Consider the following 19,379-nt stretch of genomic DNA (forward strand, 5'->3'; position numbering starts at 1 on the left):
TTCAACTGTAGTAAATAATTCAGTTACCTTTATGTGAGTGGACTAATATTTTGTATAACTGCTGTAATTCTTATGCTATCCATTCTAGTCAGACTCATGGAAAAAGGTTAGTAAATTAGAAAGTCTGTGTTATGAAATAAACAAGATCCAGCCATATTAGACTGGTTTGCACACAATTCAGTGTGTGGTTACCAGCAGCAAGGCCTTCTTTGTGGTTGCGCTAGCATTATGGAACTCTGTCTCTACGGCGGTTAGATTAGATTAGTGCCTACTATTCTGTGTTTTAGATGTCTGATGAAATCCTTTGCTTTTACCCAGCTGAACTGTTCATAACCATGGCTTCAGATTGTGGTTTGTTGACAGTAAACAAACCATAATTAAGTTACTAGACAGGATTCGGATTAACAAAGCATGATTTAATAAGCCATGGTTTAGAGTTGTGTGCGAACCAGACCATTAACTCATATGTGTCAATGACACTGGTATTATTGTTTGGTACCTATTATTCAGGCTTCCCTGCAGGATAATTAAATATATATATATACCTTTAAGAAATTTGTAAATATTTGGGATTTACAACTAGTTTTATAGAAAGTATTAGGTTTTCTTTTTTCAGTTTTATTTAATCAATGAACTTCACATGGTAAACCAAATTGTGGCTTACTGGGACCACATGAATGTGCAAGTTCCTGAAGAGGAACTCACTGCTGCTTTGTTTGTCCCTGGTCTTTTTTATTTGTCCACCACCCTGAGTTAAGCTAAGGTTTGGTTTAACATGTTGTCTGAACCCATATTTGTGGTTAAGCTCTTTTCTCACTAACCATGAGCCGTATCCACAAACGAACATTTGTTTCTTTCTTTCTACTGACCATCTTCATTGCCTTCCTCTCAACTCATTCCAATTTGTCTATGTCCTTGCTAAGGTGCAACAACTGAAAATGAATACAATATTTCAGATGAAGTTTCACTAGTGCTTGAATAAAGTGTAACTATTACAGTACTTCTTTGACTTGGAAAATATGGGTCTATTTAATGCAGTCTAAAATCACATTAGCCTGTTTTTGCAGCTGTATCACTTTGCTGACTCATGTTCAGCTTGTAAATCAACTACAATCCTGAGATCTGTGCACTTCTGCCTAGTCAGGTATTCCCCATTCAACCAATTATTTGTGTTCAGTAATCTTCAGATGATTGTCTTCTGTACTAGCTAAAAATAAGTTTCTGAATTAAACTGGACAGGACACCAAATCCATCATCTGCAAGGGTGTGTGTGTGTAAGGTGTGGGGGCTCTGATTTTTGTTAGGGCTGCAGAACATGGTTTTTAGTTACTGTTCTCTGAGGGGCAATTTTTGCCAGGATTGTGGAAATGGAGGAAAGTATTAAGGTCCTTTCCTCATGTGACAGGATCCTGATTAAATTGGGGGCTCTCAGGCTTTCTATTAGTGTAAAAAGAAAATGTAACTGCAAGTGATGCATTTAGTGTCACACCTAGTTTAGTCCTATGTATACAAATACATGATTTTATTCACAATAAAGCAGTTTTCTTTAATAATAATAATTTTATTATTTATATTTATACCCTACCTGTCTGGCTGGGTTTCAAGTTGTCTTTTCCCTTTTAGTTAGAACTTCACCCTTATTGCCTTGTATCTTTGAAGCCAAATTATTCTTCATTTTTCTTTGTTGCATATTTGAACTGCCAATTTTAAGGTTCTTGCTCTGAATCCTCTGTGTGTGAATTCTGCACAACTTTCAGTCCACATAACCACAATCCTGTGCACAATTAAGAATTGAAGACTATTGAGTTGTCATCAGTGTCTTCAAGCTTTCCCTGTAGCATTAAAGTTAGAGCAGAAAATTGTTTAGGGGTGAGGATAGAACTTACGGGGAAGTGAAAATCTTTCCTTTCTTACCTCTGACTACCATCACAGGATTTTTAGAACTGAATTAAATTCAGAAGGTATAATGTCCCAGAAATCACACTTTAGAGTAGCATTCTGTATTTCTGAGAAGTGTAGGGCATGGTGGTGTAGGGCATGGTGGTGAATGCAATGGAGCAGCAGTGTTGGCTAAGTGATGGAGTGGGTAGGAATGGTGGGTGGTGGAAAGGAGTATTACACAGACTGGAATTGCAAACAGGAGCGCTGCTTACTACATTTTATTACAGGTCTCAAATGTACCTGAACAGCTAAATCTCCTAGAATGCAGGGTTATAGCCCTGTTGAACACTGCAGAAAATATGTTGGATCTTTTGCAGAGGGAAGTGACCTTTGACACATACAAGAAAATTTGATGTTTTTGTTGTCAAAGTGCTAGGTCTAAAAATGTCTCCTGCTCCTTCCTATTTCCCCCCTCTTTGTTCCAGCTCCCTCCACATGTTTATCCCCATCCGTTACTTAGAGCTTGTTGCATCCATACAAAGAGGTGAAGGAGAAGAGGAACAAAACATGAAAGAATGCATTGAATTATGTCACTGTCTCAATAAAATAATATTTACATAGTTTTTTAAAAAATATTGTTCTAGATTAAAAACAGTTTTATAATTTTTATAATTTAGCATATGAATGCTGATGTTCAGTTTAACAAAATTTAATTCTAGGATTATTTTGTACTCTTTCTTAACAGTCTATCATTTTTTGGCAGGTATGTCAACATTTTGAAAACATTTTGGCAGCATAGTGGGATGTAGCGTAGCATTACATTATTTAGATGTATTGTTATAGTTAAGGGGTTTAGATATCTGTACTTTTAAAAAGTCCCTAAATTCCACTACTGCTAAACTAAAATGTGGCTTTTGGAAAGATTCATTGCACATTTTATGGCCTAATTTTTGTTGCATCACCTGAAAGATGTTTTTAACCAAAATTTGAAATACATGTCTTCTGAACTGAAGCAGGTAATTTTGCTTACATGGGGTGGGGTGTACAGTAGAATAAGACTTGTACAAAGTAAAGAGAGTTCCTTGCATGAGCCCACTTGCCCTACCACCATGGCACTATTATTATAATTTAAATAAATTTGCAAAAGCTGTCTACTTATTTTCGGGTTTGCTTTGGCAACCATGAAAGCTGTAAACTTGCCGTTTATTCTAATGTAACTGTTGATAAACTAAAGTTTCTGTGAATCTGTCAGGTGTTAGAAGCCATATTTTATACAGCACATTCTCAACCAAGCAGATGTCTAAACCCCTCATTGTAGTTGTTTATATTTAGTATTATATTATTGCTCTTAGGGGGGGGAAAGTTTGAACATGACTTTTAAAAAGTTTCTTCTAAGGCTATTTTCTAGTTCAGTGTTAACAAAGTTGATATACATCTCCGCTGAAGGGCAGACTAATACTAATCTATCCACACTGCTTTTGGGGGTTAGGTTTGGTGGAGATATTCCTCTGCTGGCTCTGTAGGTGATGGGGCTTGGCCACAGCAAAGGCCCCTGATTCACCTGCTAAAATTGTGGCAGAACATTTTGAGGACAGAGTAGGCCTGGACCTTATCCGGGAGAGGAATCTGATATTCTGTGCCAGCCTGGTGCTGGTGCAACAAAATAGGTAAAGAAACTGCCCCACACCTTCTAGTGGGGCTGTGTATGTGGCAGAAAATCCAATGTTCCACCCTAACACAGCTGCGTTGCTGTATTGGTTTGTCACTAATATACCAGTAAATAAAATAAATAAGCATTGTGCTAACCAATTGTGTCATGAACCTATATTGGCAGCAGCCTGTTTCATTCTACTGTCTACATCCCAGCGATTTCAGTGGAGCTTATTTCCAATTTAATGATCTAAGAGCACAGCCAAATATCCTGATCCTAAGCACATACACCTAGGTGTAAGCCCTTTTGAAATAAATGGAAAACTTACAATGTTCTATGATATCAGCCCTAAGTCGTCGTCCCCGTTCATAATGTTTCTAATATTCTCATACACGTTTGTGAAATTTGGGATGTAAAGTGATGTTAGAAACACCAAATCTTTCACGTTGACATGCCATGTATCTAGATAATGTGCAAGCACACTCTCGCTCACTGTCTTCCACACTTTATAAGCTTCATTTTTGGAATTTCTGCTTTTTTCTAGAAAATACGTAGTGAGCCAAAACCTCTAAAGGCAGGATGATACACAAATGCAAAGTCTATTATATCTGTCTGTCCTTTCACTTTTCCGTTACTGCACTATCTTGTCTGTCTGATCCTCACAGGAGACATGGATTACAACTGGGACCATACGTCTTGGCATAGCAGTGAGGCATCCCCAATGTCTTTGGTGAGACATGTGGAGCCTTACCATTCAGTTTCCTTTACCATTTCATGTTTCCTTTGTTTTATTTACATCTCTGCATGTTTTCTTTTTTGTATCCTTTTTATCCCACACCTGTAGGGGACAGTCAAAGGGGAAAAAGAAAAACTAGTGAGCAGGCAATTTTGTCGGACTCTAACACCTTATCTGAAAGACAAAAGAAAATGGTGTATTTTGGTGGCCACTCTTTGGAAGAGGACTTGGAATGGTCTGAGCCTCAGATTAAAGACTCTGGGGTAGACACCTGTAGTAGCACGACTCTAAATGAGGAGCATAGCCATAGTGAAAAGGTACTGGCTTTGTGGTGCCTGCATTTTAATCTGCTCATTTGGTCTTTGTTTGCTCTCTGTCACTCATTAAACCAGATCAGTAATAATAAGGCAGGTCTAATCTAACATTTCTTCAGGTGCAGAAAAGAAAAACAAAACCACAAACACTGGATTGCTCTCTTGTTTCTACATCTTGAAGCATAAGGAGAAAACATTATTCAGGCACTAAAAATAAACATCACTTTTATGGTCACATAATAGTATTTGGTGATCATCACCTTAAACCAGAAAAGTGATTTTAAAAAATAAGATCTCCTCTGGATTGGCATGTTTGATTACTGCTAAATGCCCCTGGGGCTGAAATTAAATTAATAGTTTAATTCCCAGGTTGGAAAAAATGGGTGGGGACAAAATTACATAAGTTTACACAGAAAAGTTGTTTTTCTTTTTTCCCTTTCAGTGTCATGTTTGTTCATTTGTTTTGTTGCCATGTCATTTTTGTGCATCATGGGGTAGTATTTGTCCTTGCCATCTGCTTTGTGTTTTTGGTTGTTGTTTTCACCTTTTATTTGAGGCTTTTTAGTGTTATTAAATTTAATGAGGGATAATTTTTGTGCATGCTGATTTCTGCATGTGTGAGGGCATGAAACTGATGCACAGCTGTGAAAAATTGCTATGATTACACAAACCAAAGGTGCTAAAATATATATTTAAGTTACCATACAATATAAAGCAAAGTGTGTGTGGTAAATGAAGTATTTAATAATGAAATTACTGTGCATTTCTTAAACTTAAATTGATACTAGACTGTGAACTTAGGTACCTGCAGTTGGAAGCAAGTTTTGCTAAAATTATGATGGGAATTATTTCAGGTAAGGATGCCTAGATTTAGGCTGTTAAATACAGTATAACAAAAATATAAAATAAAAGAAATGTAATGAAACACTTTTGGACTATCTTAGTTGAATTAAATTATAATTCAATCCCTCTAATTAAGATTTAATCCATAATCCATACTGTAGCTTAAATATAATATTTTGAATAGATACAAAAGGAATGTGACATCTAGAAAAGTAATAACATGATGATTAATCCATAATGTTTTGTCTTAATTGATGAATTGCTTTAGCGTAGAGCTTTGGTGTAGACACATTTGGAATTAAATCATGTAAAATGTTTAAGGAGTAACTGGATGACCTAATAGGTTGATATCAGTTCCAATTCTTTACATATAAATATAAAGCCAGTAGTGGTGTAATCATAGCCATTTCACAATGCTTAAAACTGGCAAATGGGAATTAAGTTGATACTGAGACTTTTTCAGAGACTGAATTCTATTGATTTCCCTCTCTGTTAACTATATTACTATAGCATCCTGTAACCTGGCAACCATCCAAAGATGGAGACCGTTTAATTGGTCGGATTTTGTTAAACAAGCGACTAAAAGATGGAAGTGTGCCTAGAGATTCTGGAGCAATGCTTGGATTGAAGGTTGGTAACTGAGCTTTTAAATATATTTATCAGTTGAATCCTAGTGGTTAAAGGTATAGTTCTGATGCAAGAAACCTACATTTTACAGACCTTTTCATACATTACCAAAATCTTGGGCAACATCAATTTCAATGAAATTGCATGACTATGGTATCTGGTATTATTAAAAATAGTTCAGCCAATAGCTTGCTGTGTGCGATATGCAAAGCAATTTGAGGGCAAAATCACTTGGATCTATATCAAACTTGATGCCAGAATTTATGCAGATCTATTGGAGGTCCAGATCTTCTTATAGCTTGTGGGGTCAGATTGAGTTGTTGCTGCTTGAGAACATGGACATGACACTTGCAGCAACGAGGCTAACTATGTGCCCTCTTGATCCCTACTCATCATGGCTGGAAGAATCAAGTAGGAGGGGATAGATATAACACCTCACTCTTTGTGTGAACAGGCGGAGGAACCCCCCAACCCCAGGTGACTCCCTAGTGGAATAATGACTCATGACAACGGGTTATGGGATTAAAATTGGCCACAACTTTATTAAAGATTCAGATGTAGGCTTAGGCATTGGGCGTTTATCCCTCCCAGTCCCCAGCCGGGGATCTGGGGAACAACAAGGTTATCCAAAATGTGTGGGGATTGGGCTGACTTTGGAAAACGTATGTTTAAGCAGAAAGCCCGCTCCCCATTTTGCTGCAACGCAGGGGAAACCACTGACAACCTATTGGTGTATGGCCAATGACTCCCCTCAAAACAACCCCTTTAACAGGGAACCCTGGGATCGCAGCCGCGGGGGGGGGGCATGGGCTACCGCTTCACCCCCTCCCCATTTAGAGAAGATAGACTAAAGGATTCTGCCCAAGGCCTGAAACCGCCACCTGAGACCACAAAATCGCAGTCTTGCCTTCAAGACTACTTACACCTGAAAAGGCCCCTCATAGTCTGACAGCCATTCCAAAAGGCCATGCCAACCATTGCTCGTTACCCATAGTTGTGAGGTGCACTCCGTCGGGCCTGAAGAGTTCCTTCCTACTCTTTAAGGCAGTTATGCCCACTGTCTTTCAAGAGTCAGGGTGCAGCCTTTCCTGGGTTATCAAGAGTGTAGGAGCCGGGCAGCTGCGGGCAGGCACCTGGTGGAAATAGGTCTGGTTTCAGACTCAGTTTTAGCACCAAAACAGCCTTTTGATTACCTTTATTAGGAGAAAGAAGGTGGGCTGTAACCTGTTGGTTCCCTTTAGTGACATTCTATACAATTGACCATAGTGTGTTTTTAGAAGAACTTAGAGGGTTGTGAGTTAGGGCACTTGGAGTTATTTTTTGAAATTCTTAGCAGTGAATATATTTGATTGTTTTAATGTTTTTTCACATTTTTAAAATGCGTTAAATTTTTTATAAAAGTGTTTTGCTTTGCAGGGCTCATTTGAGAGGAAGAATGGGTTAGAAATTGAGTGAATGAATAATTACTGTGTCCCCTACCCTCACTCTTTCTTCCAAACAGGTTGTAGGAGGAAAAATGACTGAATCAGGTCGGCTATGTGCATTTATCACCAAAGTAAAAAAAGGAAGTTTAGCTGATACAGTGGGACACCTTAGGCCAGGTATGAGAGGAACATTCAGCTGAATTATGTAACTGGACAGTGTCAATAATGATTGTTTTTTGGTGCATTGTGTGATTTAAATGCAGTGATTTACTTCTATGCTGTTGAGAACACTGTTAATCTCTTCAGCTATTCTAATTCTTATATTTTATTTGAGGGTTAAAAGTTGTGGTTGTATTTTAAACATTTTTTTTTTAAAAATCAAACCTTATATTCCTTTGGAAGAGCTGAGATTATCCATTCTTTGAGTTATTCTGCTTCTGTGGCATAGCTTACTTACATTTTTTATTATGTTAATTTATACCAATTTCTATTCTGTTGCTTTCTTTCCCCCAGGGATGTAATATTATTTATTTATTTAATTTCATAAAATTTACATACTGCTTGATTGTTTTAAAAAAACCCCTCATAGTGGTTTACAAAAGATAAAGCAAGAAAATCAAGAAAACATTACAACTCTACTTTAACAACCCTTTTTTATTACAAAAGTCAAAATACTAAAACAGATTGAAAGTACTTCATATATAGACCATGTAAGTCATATGCCAAGGATTCCCGCTCTTTTGTTAGGGGGACCCAATTACAGTTTTTCCTTTGTTTGAAGATAGCATACATACTGTTTCTAGTTCTCAGCCTAAAGTGGAGCTTGCTTAAACTATGCTCCCAACTTGATGGTCTTACCCACAGGTACAGGATTGTTACATCTCTGTTTAACATGCAGATGGCTTATTATCTCAGTGTGTTCATTTTTGAAAAATCTAGAAATGGATGCCTTCAAATTCAGTTGGATTATTATGTAGAATATAAGAGAAGGTGAACAATACAAAGGGAACCAATGGAGCAGCTGTTCTATTTTGAGGCTATTCTGTTAATTTACATCAATAGGAAAACTGTGTTTCTTCACAGACATTTTCCTGTAGAATAATATATTCTCTTAGAAGGAATTCATATTTGGGTTGAATTATATTTCTGTATTATTAGTTAATGTTAGGGCTGATACGTAACTTTAAAAAACCTTTTCTAGATTAAAAAAGAGTCAAACGTGAGCAATTCAAGAACACAACCTACAGTCAAGTTTTCCTTCTGAAACAAACTCTTATGGCTACCATTGCAGGTGATGAAGTGTTAGAATGGAATGGAAGGCTTTTACAAGGAGCCACATTTGAAGAAGTGTACAACATCATTCTAGAATCCAAACCAGAGCCACAAGTGGAACTTGTAGTTTCAAGGCCAATTGGGTAAGTACAGGTTCCCTTCATGAATTGTTTAGAATATACACAGGCATGACAAAATTAAAAAATAAATAAAATCAATTTCTCATCCCACTAGTTATTCCCACATGAGTTTAAACTCACAGATGAGTTTAATGATTTTCCTAAGAATAAGCTCTTGGAATTCAAACCCAAATTCCCCCTTTTGGTTTAAGTTTAAAAAGCAAATAGTCCCTCGTTTGATTCATTTGTAAGCCTAAAGCTATAGATTAGAGCTCGTGTTTCTTGCTGAGACTGCCTACCAGCAGCCACTTCCTGCCACCACACCAGCCCATTGCCAACCACCTCCCTTTCTTTTATACCTTGCTCCTCATCTCCTCACAGCTCCCCCAACCCCCTGTCCTTCTACCATTGGTAGGAGGAGGGGAATAAAGGGAACAACAGGGAAGGACAAAAGTCTTTATCCTCTTCATTCCCATCCCCACAACAGTGGCAGCAACAACAACAATTACAATAGTGGGAGTGTAGGAAGGTTGGCCTGAACTGCCTGCCTGCCTGCTCCACCAGTCTGCTCCCTTGTGCCATCTGCCTGGGCCACCATCCCGCCTTCTTCCCCTTCCCCTGGTCTGGTGGCAGTGGCAACAACAGGGAGCATTCTGAAAGCCCCAAGCAGACTGGAAACCATGGTTTGATATCCTGCTTTGTTCACCAGAGGGGATTGGAAAGATGTAGGCAAGAATCTTTTATAAGCTTGTTCTCTTAATGAAACCATAGTTTCTTGTTGTTACATGTAAACCAGACCCTTCAAATTGCAGAGCTAGGGAGTCACATTCAAAAGCTAAATAACTCTAGATGTAATTCTTTATGGAACTAAGTCAATAAATAAAATCTAAGCAGAGTTGCGTCTTATTGAAATGAATAGAATTTGTGCACAGTGTGTGTGTGTGTGTGTGTGTGTGTGTGTGTGTGTATCATTCCATATGGCTGTAGAGAGAGCTGAAGAGGTGAGAGGTGGTTTGGTTTACCGGAACAAAAAATGCTTCTCACTTCTGATCTGATTTGGATGCCATTGTTAGAAAATATCCAACTTAGATGGTTTGCTGGGATCACTTTCAGTGCGTTTTGTTGACATGTTGACATGTTTTGTTGACATGTTCATCAGTTGTACATTATTCTTGTGACTGTAATTCATTTTGACTGTTTTGAATTTTAAATTATTGTAGTTTACCATGGCATCTGCTTGTGAAGGGTAGACAATAAATAAATAAATAACATTCCAAGATACTCTTGTTAGTTTTTATGTTATACAACTATCTCTATCACACTTACAACTACATCTGTACATCTATGGAAATATTTATATATTTATAGAAAAAGCAACAGTATATTTTCTGTGATTTTGCAGTGTAATATTCTATCTTCAAGTTCCATATTGTTTTGTGCTAAGTAACCCTATAGGACATAGATAAAGTATAAACATGATTTGTTTTTCATAATTGCAGAGATATTCCCAGAATACCTGACAGTACGCATGCACAGTTGGAGTCCAGTAAGTTTCATTTTTCTGGATTGAACGCAAGCTGGAAATTGAAAAGATGTTTGTGTTCATTCTAAATTTTGCCTCTTTGTCTGTATCTGTATAGGTATCGCTCTTCTATGTGTCTTATCTATGTTTTCTATCATTCTTCAATAATAAACTATCAGAAGTCAGGAAATCTAATGCTAGGGTTGGCATTCTTTTATAAATTCACTCTTCTCTTTATTAAAAAGGGAAGAACAACCTAGTGGGTAAAAATAGGATTGACGTCAATCCTAACTTCAATTTCCTGCTTTTTTGTTAATGCTGTGTGCTGCAGCCTTATTAAATAAAATGCATTTCATTATGTTCAATATTTAAAATCAGTATTTTTATATTTTAGAGAAAATACTACACCATACAAATATTTTAAAGTAATTGAATATTTGGCCTTTACGGATCTTATTAATGTTTTGGTATATGCCAGGTATCAAGAATAGAGCATGCCAACAGCAACGTCGGAGTGACAGCTCAAAACCTTAAGTTTTGGCAGATTCATCTGCACAGCTGTGTAAGATTGAGATGCTGTTTTCTTCTTCACTTTAGTGTTGGTTGGGGGAATCATCCCAAATAGGGCAGATTCTTCCACACCATTTGGATTGAATTCCCTCCCACTCCAACCCCGGAAGATATAGCCCACAATGCTCGTTTCGTTCCCCTGACCATCTGGAGGCATGATCGGACTTCCAGTTGTACAACGTTGGATGCAACCCATAATTAATTGTATCAGCCATTAATTTATTGTTGGATGTAAAAACCATAATGATTTTAAGACCCCTATAGCATCTTCTTACTGGAGAAATAAAGTTTGTAACCAAAAATATTTTTTTCAAGATGAAAAATGTTATTTCCTTGACTTACTCTAAAAATAATATAACAAGCAAACAATTTATTTGAGGAGACTTTATCCTGCCAAACCCAAATATTCAAAAACAAGTTCTTGTTTTGCAGTGTTTTTAATATAGGTGATAGCAATTGAGCTGCAGTCCTCAAGATACAGAGCATTTGACTTTGATCCGATCCCAATGATTCAAGCATATGTTTAAGATTCCATTAATATAATGGATCTTTAAGTGCTTAGCTTTGGCTAAATTATACCCATTGTTTCGTTCATCATGTTCATATTTAGAGATTAAATCAAGTTTTAAGATTATCTGTTATCTTTTCAACACACTGTGTATTCGTGTATTTTTGTTAAAATGATCCTTCTCTTAATGTTTATATAATCAGAATATGTTTAATAAAGTAAAATAAATTATACTTTCAGGTTCTAGTTCGTTTGAATCTCAAAAAATGGACCGGCCTTCTATTTCAGTCACTTCTCCCATGAGTCCAGGCATGTTGAGGGATGTTCCACAGTTCTTATCTGGACAACTTTCAGTATGTAAACATTTGTTCAGTTTGTTCTTATTTACTTTGTTGCTTGTAATAAAGTATTGTTAATGGAAAATGCCAGGTAACTATATACTGAAGTTGTTACTACCCTTAATTCCCTTAATTCTTTTATTCAGCTATTTCTCAACATGAATTACAGGCAACCCCCATTTACGCGGGGGTTATGTTCCAAGCCATTGTGTGCATTGGTGGAGCATGCGTAAGGCCACCCCACCCTGTTTTGTTCCTGGCCCTGTTCCACCCTCTTCTGGTGCTGAACATGGTGCACAGTTGTGCATGCATCAAATATATTCAAAATCGGAGTTGCCTGTAATTGCCTGTAATTACAATCTCCTCCTGTATTCAGGATATTTATATCTAATATTTTCAGTTTGTAGAATTATATTTTTCATTTCCATATGTAAATCATGAATGTGCACAGTTGGCTACAGCTATTCATAACAGATTCTATAAAACATATTCAAGGAAAATGTAGAGTCCCATGTATGGGACTGAAAAATTATTCATGTCTTAAATAATTTGAAAGAACTGAAGCACAAGCTTCCACAACCCCTTCCTGAGCTAGTTCTTGATCATATTCATTCTACTAATTATCACTGTGGCACAAGATTTCACACAGAGAACAAAGCATTTTGGCGACTGTGAACCTATTCTTTTTCCTTGGAAGCGCGAAAATGATTTTCAAAAGTGTGTACATTTGAAATCTACACCAGTGCTTCCAGTAAAACAATTCATAATATTAATGAGTGATATTAGTTTGAAAAGTGTGAGCATGATGATCAGCAATTTCGGAAGAGCTGATGTTTAAGTGGTAGTAGGTAGAGAATGAATACAGAATGTATTTATGTCAAGAGAATACACAAAATATAGGGAAATTGGAAGGCAATTTCTTTGGCAGCAGGATGTGCAGTCTACCGGGAACTTGTTCTGACAAATAACATTGGGATTTGCTGAAGAATGGGAAACTTTGGCAGGGACTGAGATTTTCTTGTTCAATAATAATAATAGTAATAATTTCCCATGTGTTTTCCCACACTGCTTATATTGAAACCACTAGAGTTTTACTGTGACAGAACGAGAACAAGGACTCTGATTTCTCTTGGAAGTAGCTTGTAGTAGCATAGCTTACTTTTCCCTTTGGTCTGACATGATGGATTGTAGTCCTCAATAGACATAGGACTCAGATTGTAAAAACATGAACAATACCTAATTCTCTGGAGGGAGAAGCTGCACTTACCTTACATTAGGAAACAGTAGACTATTGTTCACGTCCATTTTTATCCCCTGGGATAGACAAATCTGCAAATGTTTGTTTCTCTTGGTTTCTCATTTTTCAGTCTTAAATTCAAGTCTCTCTGCAGCAATTTGTTATCATTGATTTTTAAAAATCCTCATGAAAATTTGGCAGCATCTTAGTGTGATTTTCTCCTGTACACACATTTTTAATGCAGTTTTGGCTAATAAATAGATTTTTAAAGGAACTTCCCCCCAAATAATGCATTTTTGTTTATTTTAACTAATGTATGCATGTTCTGCACACCTTTACCTAACATATGCATTTTTGTACATGTTGGTTAGAGAAGTACAATACAAATTTTGGAAAAGTTCAGATTTTGAAGGATAGTTGTATTTCAGTTCCCAAAATGGGTGAGTTATGGATATTTGAGTGCACACACTCATGTGTTTTTTCGCAAGGAAAATAATGGATGGAGGGTGTGTAGAAGTCATGCTGTTTTGCATAGTTTCTCTCACTAGTGATCCTCCTTCTCTTGCTTATCAGTGTTGGGTGCCTTGTCTTTTCAGTACAGTTTGCAAAAGTAGGGCTGAGGTTCTTTGTTGGCGTTTATCTCTAAATTATTTCGATACGTTTAGTACCTGTTAACTATTAGTGTGATTCATTTACAATATATGTTTTGTCTGGCTGCTGACTTCTTGTTAGAGTGATCCCATTTTTGTACAATGTGTTCCATCACTAGGTTTCCCCTTCTGTGCTTATAATTTTCTAAACATGGAAAATTTAATATAACACTAGTCCATGCTTCTTGATATGTGATCCCTAGCTGGGGGGTGATCAGCTGGTGTGCCATGAGTTGCTGCTGATTCACTTAAAATCCTATTTACCCATTGTGACTTTGAGGACAGTGGGAGAGGTGGTAGGAGAGTCATCTGGGCCTCCACACTGACTTTAGTGTGAGTGTTTTGTATCACCTTTTGTGCAGGTATAACTGGGGCTTCATTGCTGGGGCTTGCACCAGACCTTCACCTGAGCATAGTATCTGGACTAAACTTTGCTTTTCCTCCATCATGCCCCCAATTCCGCTGAGATTCTTTCTCTCCCCCCCAGCCACACCCATCTGCCCTGTTATGTCATCCTGTGTGACATCAGGTGGGAGTCAGGTAAAGTGGCCTGCACTTTGCCTGCACAGCATTTCTAAGCTGTTTCAGTAGCATTTTTGTCACCTGACGTGTTTATGATGTCAGGTAATGGACAGGTGGATGGCCATGCACTCCTGGCAAACATGGCTTGTGGGGCTTGTGGTGATACGATCTTGGCCTGCTGTGTTGAAAAAGTTCCCCACCCCTGTTGCAGGGGTTCCACTAGCTGTAGTACCATCTGTCACTACAGCCAGTGTTAATTTGCTATGTTGTCGTATCTTTTGGGCTGCCAGTGCAAGAGCATTTCATCGTGAAAGTATCCCACCCATTAGGCAGTGTAGTGATTTTCAGGTGTCCCTAACACTTTTTCTTCAAACAACCATTAATTTGGTCACTAAAGACCAAACTTGATGTCTGTTTTTAAGTTTCTCTTAGCATGTGTATCCCACAAATTGTCTTTAATTCATTATAATCCATCTGACAGAATATGTTTTTGGAAAGATAAAAAGTGTATGTTCCAACCAGCTTTATTTATACACTTCTAAGACCTATTTATTTCATCAGGAGAAATTGAAACAAATGCATAATACTCCCAATACTTAGTTTTAGCTGATCATGCCCTTTGTTTTATAAAGACTAGCTGTTTCAAGAAGAAAGTTAAAAATCAAGGAGCATTTTTTTCTGCAATATCTAATTGAAATGAGCTGAAGTGGTATAAAACCATTAACTTGACTGAGTTTTATATGGAATCTACAGCATTTCAGAGCAAGTCCAGATTCTGCATGGCATCGTCATGAAGCCAAATCAGAGTGAGTGCAGGAACAGAAGGCAGTGATTCCTACCCTCATTCTGATATCTTATGACAGAAATGTTGAATAAAACAACACCCAACGGAGCAAAATATAACTTCTGCCAGGATCCAACAATGGGAAGAGTAACCTCTACTGTTAGGACCATATGAACAGGCAGCAGGGGTAGCAAAATTGCGAGCACAGTTTTGTAAAATCTTTCATTCCCCAAGTCCCTGTTCTATACCAAAGAACATTCTAAAGTGCCTTTGGCGCGCCTCTAGCTCACACTGAATAAAACTTATTGGAATCAGTTTTTATTCTGGGGAAGTGGCCTTACCGATACTGTTGGTTTGTCTTCTGCTGTAGGTTTGGGTGCACCGCAGACTGAAATTAGTTGTGGCCTTGGTCTAGGATTTTTGCCCTGATGTTGAAATATCAACATCTTGATGTCAAGACCTGCTAAGTGGTTTTCATTAAATGATTAGTTCGAGTCGGCCCTAGCAGAAATGCCTCAAAAGGTTGCAGTGGGTGGTTGCTCATCTCTTCAGAAGAATTTGCCGTATGAAGTACTGCAGGAGTCCATCTTGCTCATCCTACTGTTCAGCTGGGGAAATCTTGCATAATATTGAAGTGGAGTCAATATTTAGATGACTCACAACTCTGCATTCTTTTTCATCTGGCCCATATGCTGTAGTTGTATTCAGGAACCACAAATGAACTGTCACTGTTCCCTCGAGTACAACTGAGTCACTGGATTCCCTCTTCCTTCCTTGTGGTTCAGGCAAAAACTTGCTGTAGGCCATCATTAAGAACCTTGCAAGGGAGATGTATAAACAAAGTTTTAAATAACAGTAACAGTTAAATTACCAACACATGTGTAGAGCAATTATGTTATGATGGCTCAACCTGAAAACACAGATGGTGGATAGACAATCGTTTAGCACCAAGTGGTTCTTTGACACATATGCTGTTCATCTATAATGACTGACAACTTTGTCACCCATTGGTAGCCATCAAAAATCTGAGGAATAAGGAGCGGGGCGGGGGTTCATGTAGATAAGCTTAATAGAAACTAAAGCCAGAAACACAGGAATGATAGAAATACTCATATTTTGATTTCTTATTATCTGGGCTTGTATTATTGCTTTGCATACTCCTGGATATCTCATGATAATTGAAACTACAATATTGGCAAAGGGTGCTTTTCACTAATTCAGTCTGATAAGGCAGCTTTCTGTAACCTTGGGGATTAGACTATTGTTCTACTTGGCACTGACTTTTAAAACTGTTCAGAAATTGTAGTGAACACAGTATGTGATGACTTCCTAACTGTGAAGTGCTTATCTGGAAGCACATTACTGTAGTCTCCTGGAAGAAATGTACACCTCTGGTTTTGTTTTTAAAAGCTGACATTGCTTCAGCTATATACACACTTAATAGAGCAATTCTGCGCTCTGTTCTACTGTCATAGCCTCCTAAAACTGAGCCAATTGTGTACTATTGTATGAAATCCTGTCCATAATTGTGGAATTTCTTCATGACATTTTTCAAAAGGCAAACTTTCAGTGACCAGGATTAAACTTGAGATGCTGGTGTTGTGGTGATGATTATTGTGGTTTGAAGGGATTATATTGTTTAATTAGTTGATTAGATTCAAATACTTATTCTTACCTATTTATTTATTTATTTATTGAATGCATTGGCTCATTTTGAATATTTGCAGAAGTGTGAGGAAAAGCAATCAGTAAAGAAGAAAATATTCATAATGATTTAAAATTATATAACTGCTCTGTAATGTCAGAAGAGCTACTAGCAATATACTGATCTCCAAGAAATGGACAGAAATGTATTGTTGGTTTGCTAGCATAAGCAATACTTATGAAAAATATTTGCCTTATCATGAAGTCAAAAAGAATTCAGATGGGGCTCTGATTAGGACTAGAGCTAATCCTATTCAGGATACTTTTGTACAGTTTATTTACCAGCGTATGCATTTTACAACAAAATGTAAAATCCATTTGGTCATGTATTTTATTATTTACTTCACAACATTTATGCATTCTTGAGTGTAATGAAACTTTAAACCAGTTCAAAGCATGTTTGTTTCTCTGTTAGTGCAACTAAATTACTTTGGGGTTTATCCATACACACAGGCTATGTAAATAGACTAACAGTCCTCAAATATACTCAATATACGCTGATTCTTCTTTTTGATGTTGATATGGCACATTTTGAAGGACAACTAATTAGCAAGTGTAGCAAAACAACCTTTATTAGCGAGATCTGCAATGTATCTTGAGTGTTGTGAACTGCCCTGTGATCTTCAGATAAAGTGTGGTATACAAATTTAAATAGGAACCATCATCATCTGCATCCAAGAAGGAAGCTTAAATCGAAACCAGTTTTTCTGGTCAGGCAGAGGGCAAAAGGAGATGAATTAGGAAGCATTTAATTGAGTTAGAAGTACAGTCCTGATATTATTTTGGGAATAAGGATGCTTCCCATGGGAGTGTTATCTTGCAGATGGGTTGTTCTTGTACATGATGAGCCCATGAGGGTAAACACTCTGACTTCTGAACCATTATATTAATTGCTATTCTGACTGCAGTGCCTCCCCAAAGCCTCCCCTGCACCCCCACCAAAGAACCAGAGAGAGCCTCTCATATCCAGCCCCTGCCCCTCACCCACACCTGGGAGTGCTTGTGGGGGCAGCAACAGCATAACCACAATACTGGTTGCTGCAGGATTGAGCCCATTGTCAAGCCTACTCTGTAGCAGAGATAGCAGGGAAGTGGCCCCTGTTTGGGTCTTGTTGAGCAAATTGCTTTGAGGTGCCTGGTTGTTTCAAGTGTACCATCTAGTCTTTAGGTACAGATGAATGTCAGTTGCTGCGGCCCAAGGCTGTGGACAAGGAATGGTGCAGCCTCCACAAGTAGTGAGTGCCTCATTGTGGAAAGAGACATGCCCACCTGCCATGAAGGAGGCAGCAAGTCATGGGCTGCTCCGAAAGAAGCACTTCCTTGGAGTGCAAGGACCAGAACCACTATGAGCCAGTTGATAGGTGCACATTGACTTGGAAATGTGTGGAATTCCCTCCTTGCAGACAGATTATGTGCACACTCTTCAGGGGCCCAGTGAATGAGCATAATTGCTGATTCTGCACATTAACCACCCAGTTTATTCTATTCCATTCTATTCCATTCTATTTCATTCCATTCCGTTCCATTCCATTCTATTCCCCATAATATATGCACTCTGTATTGCCTTTTACACTTTTATTGTAGGGCATCCTAGGGATTTTGGAAAATGAAGAGCAAAATATAAATGCTTTAAGTAAAATAAAACATTTCCCAGTTGTACTGACCACAACATTTTACTGGGAGATGCTAGGGTCATTTTGCCTGTGAAACATGCAACCATTGACCTACACTGCCCCCACTTGTGGTTGAGCAGCTAAATATTGGCTTGGCTGCCTCCCAACGCTGTGGATGGGAAGTGGGGAAACTGCAACGACAGCAGAGGGGTCCATACTTTTGACATAACACATAGAGGCTCACGTGCTCCTGATATCCTTTGGTCAACTGTAAACAAAATGGCCAGCTGTTGCTCAGGCAAGAAGCAAATGAAAGTAAGGATGTGGTGTTAGAGGTCACACACCAGAACATTTCCACATAGGTGACAAACTGCCCATTAAAAATGGGCTAGCTATACCAGCAATGACTGGGGGTGTGTAACAGGTTATTTTTAGTCATTAGATTTTGTATCAAATGGGTAAATCTGGATTTAACCAATAAAAGTACAGACTGGCATTTTGAGCATGATAATGTTGTGTGGATGGTGCAAAAAAGTGTGCATGAGTGGCACTGATTCTGCTGTAAACTCGCCTGGAAGCACCCTAACAGTGCTTGCTTTTCTGTTTGTCCCCACAATGCTGACTCAACTTGTAAACTTTATTTTTTTAAAAAATTAAATATTGTTATGCTCTCTCCTGTGAAATGCAGCATATTTTCTAAGAGTATATATTCACAGCTATATTTACCACTATTGTATTATTTTCTTTTCAACCAGTTTGTGCCAGATATCTATATTGTCACTTTCCACTTTAGCATTGGTTTATTTTAAAGCTCAAGATGCAGGGAAACCCTGGTTTTAAAATCCATGCAATCTGTGGTTGCTCAGTGCTAGAGAAAATGCATTCTGTATAATCTCAGGAGTAGTCTTATGTTACTTCTTCAGACATTGAAGATCTTAACCTTAGCTGTGCTTTGCCCCTAATTATGATAAGCTTGGAGTAGTATAGCTTTATTTTAGAAATGCTAAGTGCTCACAACAAACACAGTTTTCCCCCTATTACCATTGATTGAAACTATAAAGAAA

General features: G+C 37.9%; 1 protein-coding gene across 24 annotated transcripts in view; it reads left to right on the forward strand.

Annotated features, from left to right (window-relative positions):
- RIMS2 (regulating synaptic membrane exocytosis 2) overlaps positions 1-19,379 on the forward strand; it is a 349,417-nt gene that overhangs the window by 167,706 nt on the left and 162,332 nt on the right. For 16 of the 24 annotated variants that reach the window (XM_081204289.1, XM_081204291.1, XM_081204295.1 and 13 more), the window contains 6 exons: positions 4,198-4,262; positions 5,936-6,055; positions 7,554-7,653; positions 8,768-8,891; positions 10,367-10,413; positions 11,708-11,820. In XM_081204289.1, the coding sequence (XP_081060415.1) occupies positions 4,198-4,262; positions 5,936-6,055; positions 7,554-7,653; positions 8,768-8,891; positions 10,367-10,413; positions 11,708-11,820 (569 nt within the window). Of the gene's footprint in view, positions 1-4,197; positions 4,263-4,376; positions 4,586-5,935; positions 6,056-7,553; positions 7,654-8,767; positions 8,892-10,366; positions 10,414-11,707; positions 11,821-19,379 lie in introns of all 24 variants that reach the window. The other 8 variants (XM_081204271.1, XM_081204281.1, XM_081204282.1 and 5 more) reach the window with 1 other exon arrangement.

Source organism: Podarcis bocagei, assembly GCF_964188305.1.
Source record: "Podarcis bocagei genome assembly, chromosome: 8".
Lineage (NCBI taxonomy): Eukaryota > Metazoa > Chordata > Lepidosauria > Squamata > Lacertidae > Podarcis > Podarcis bocagei.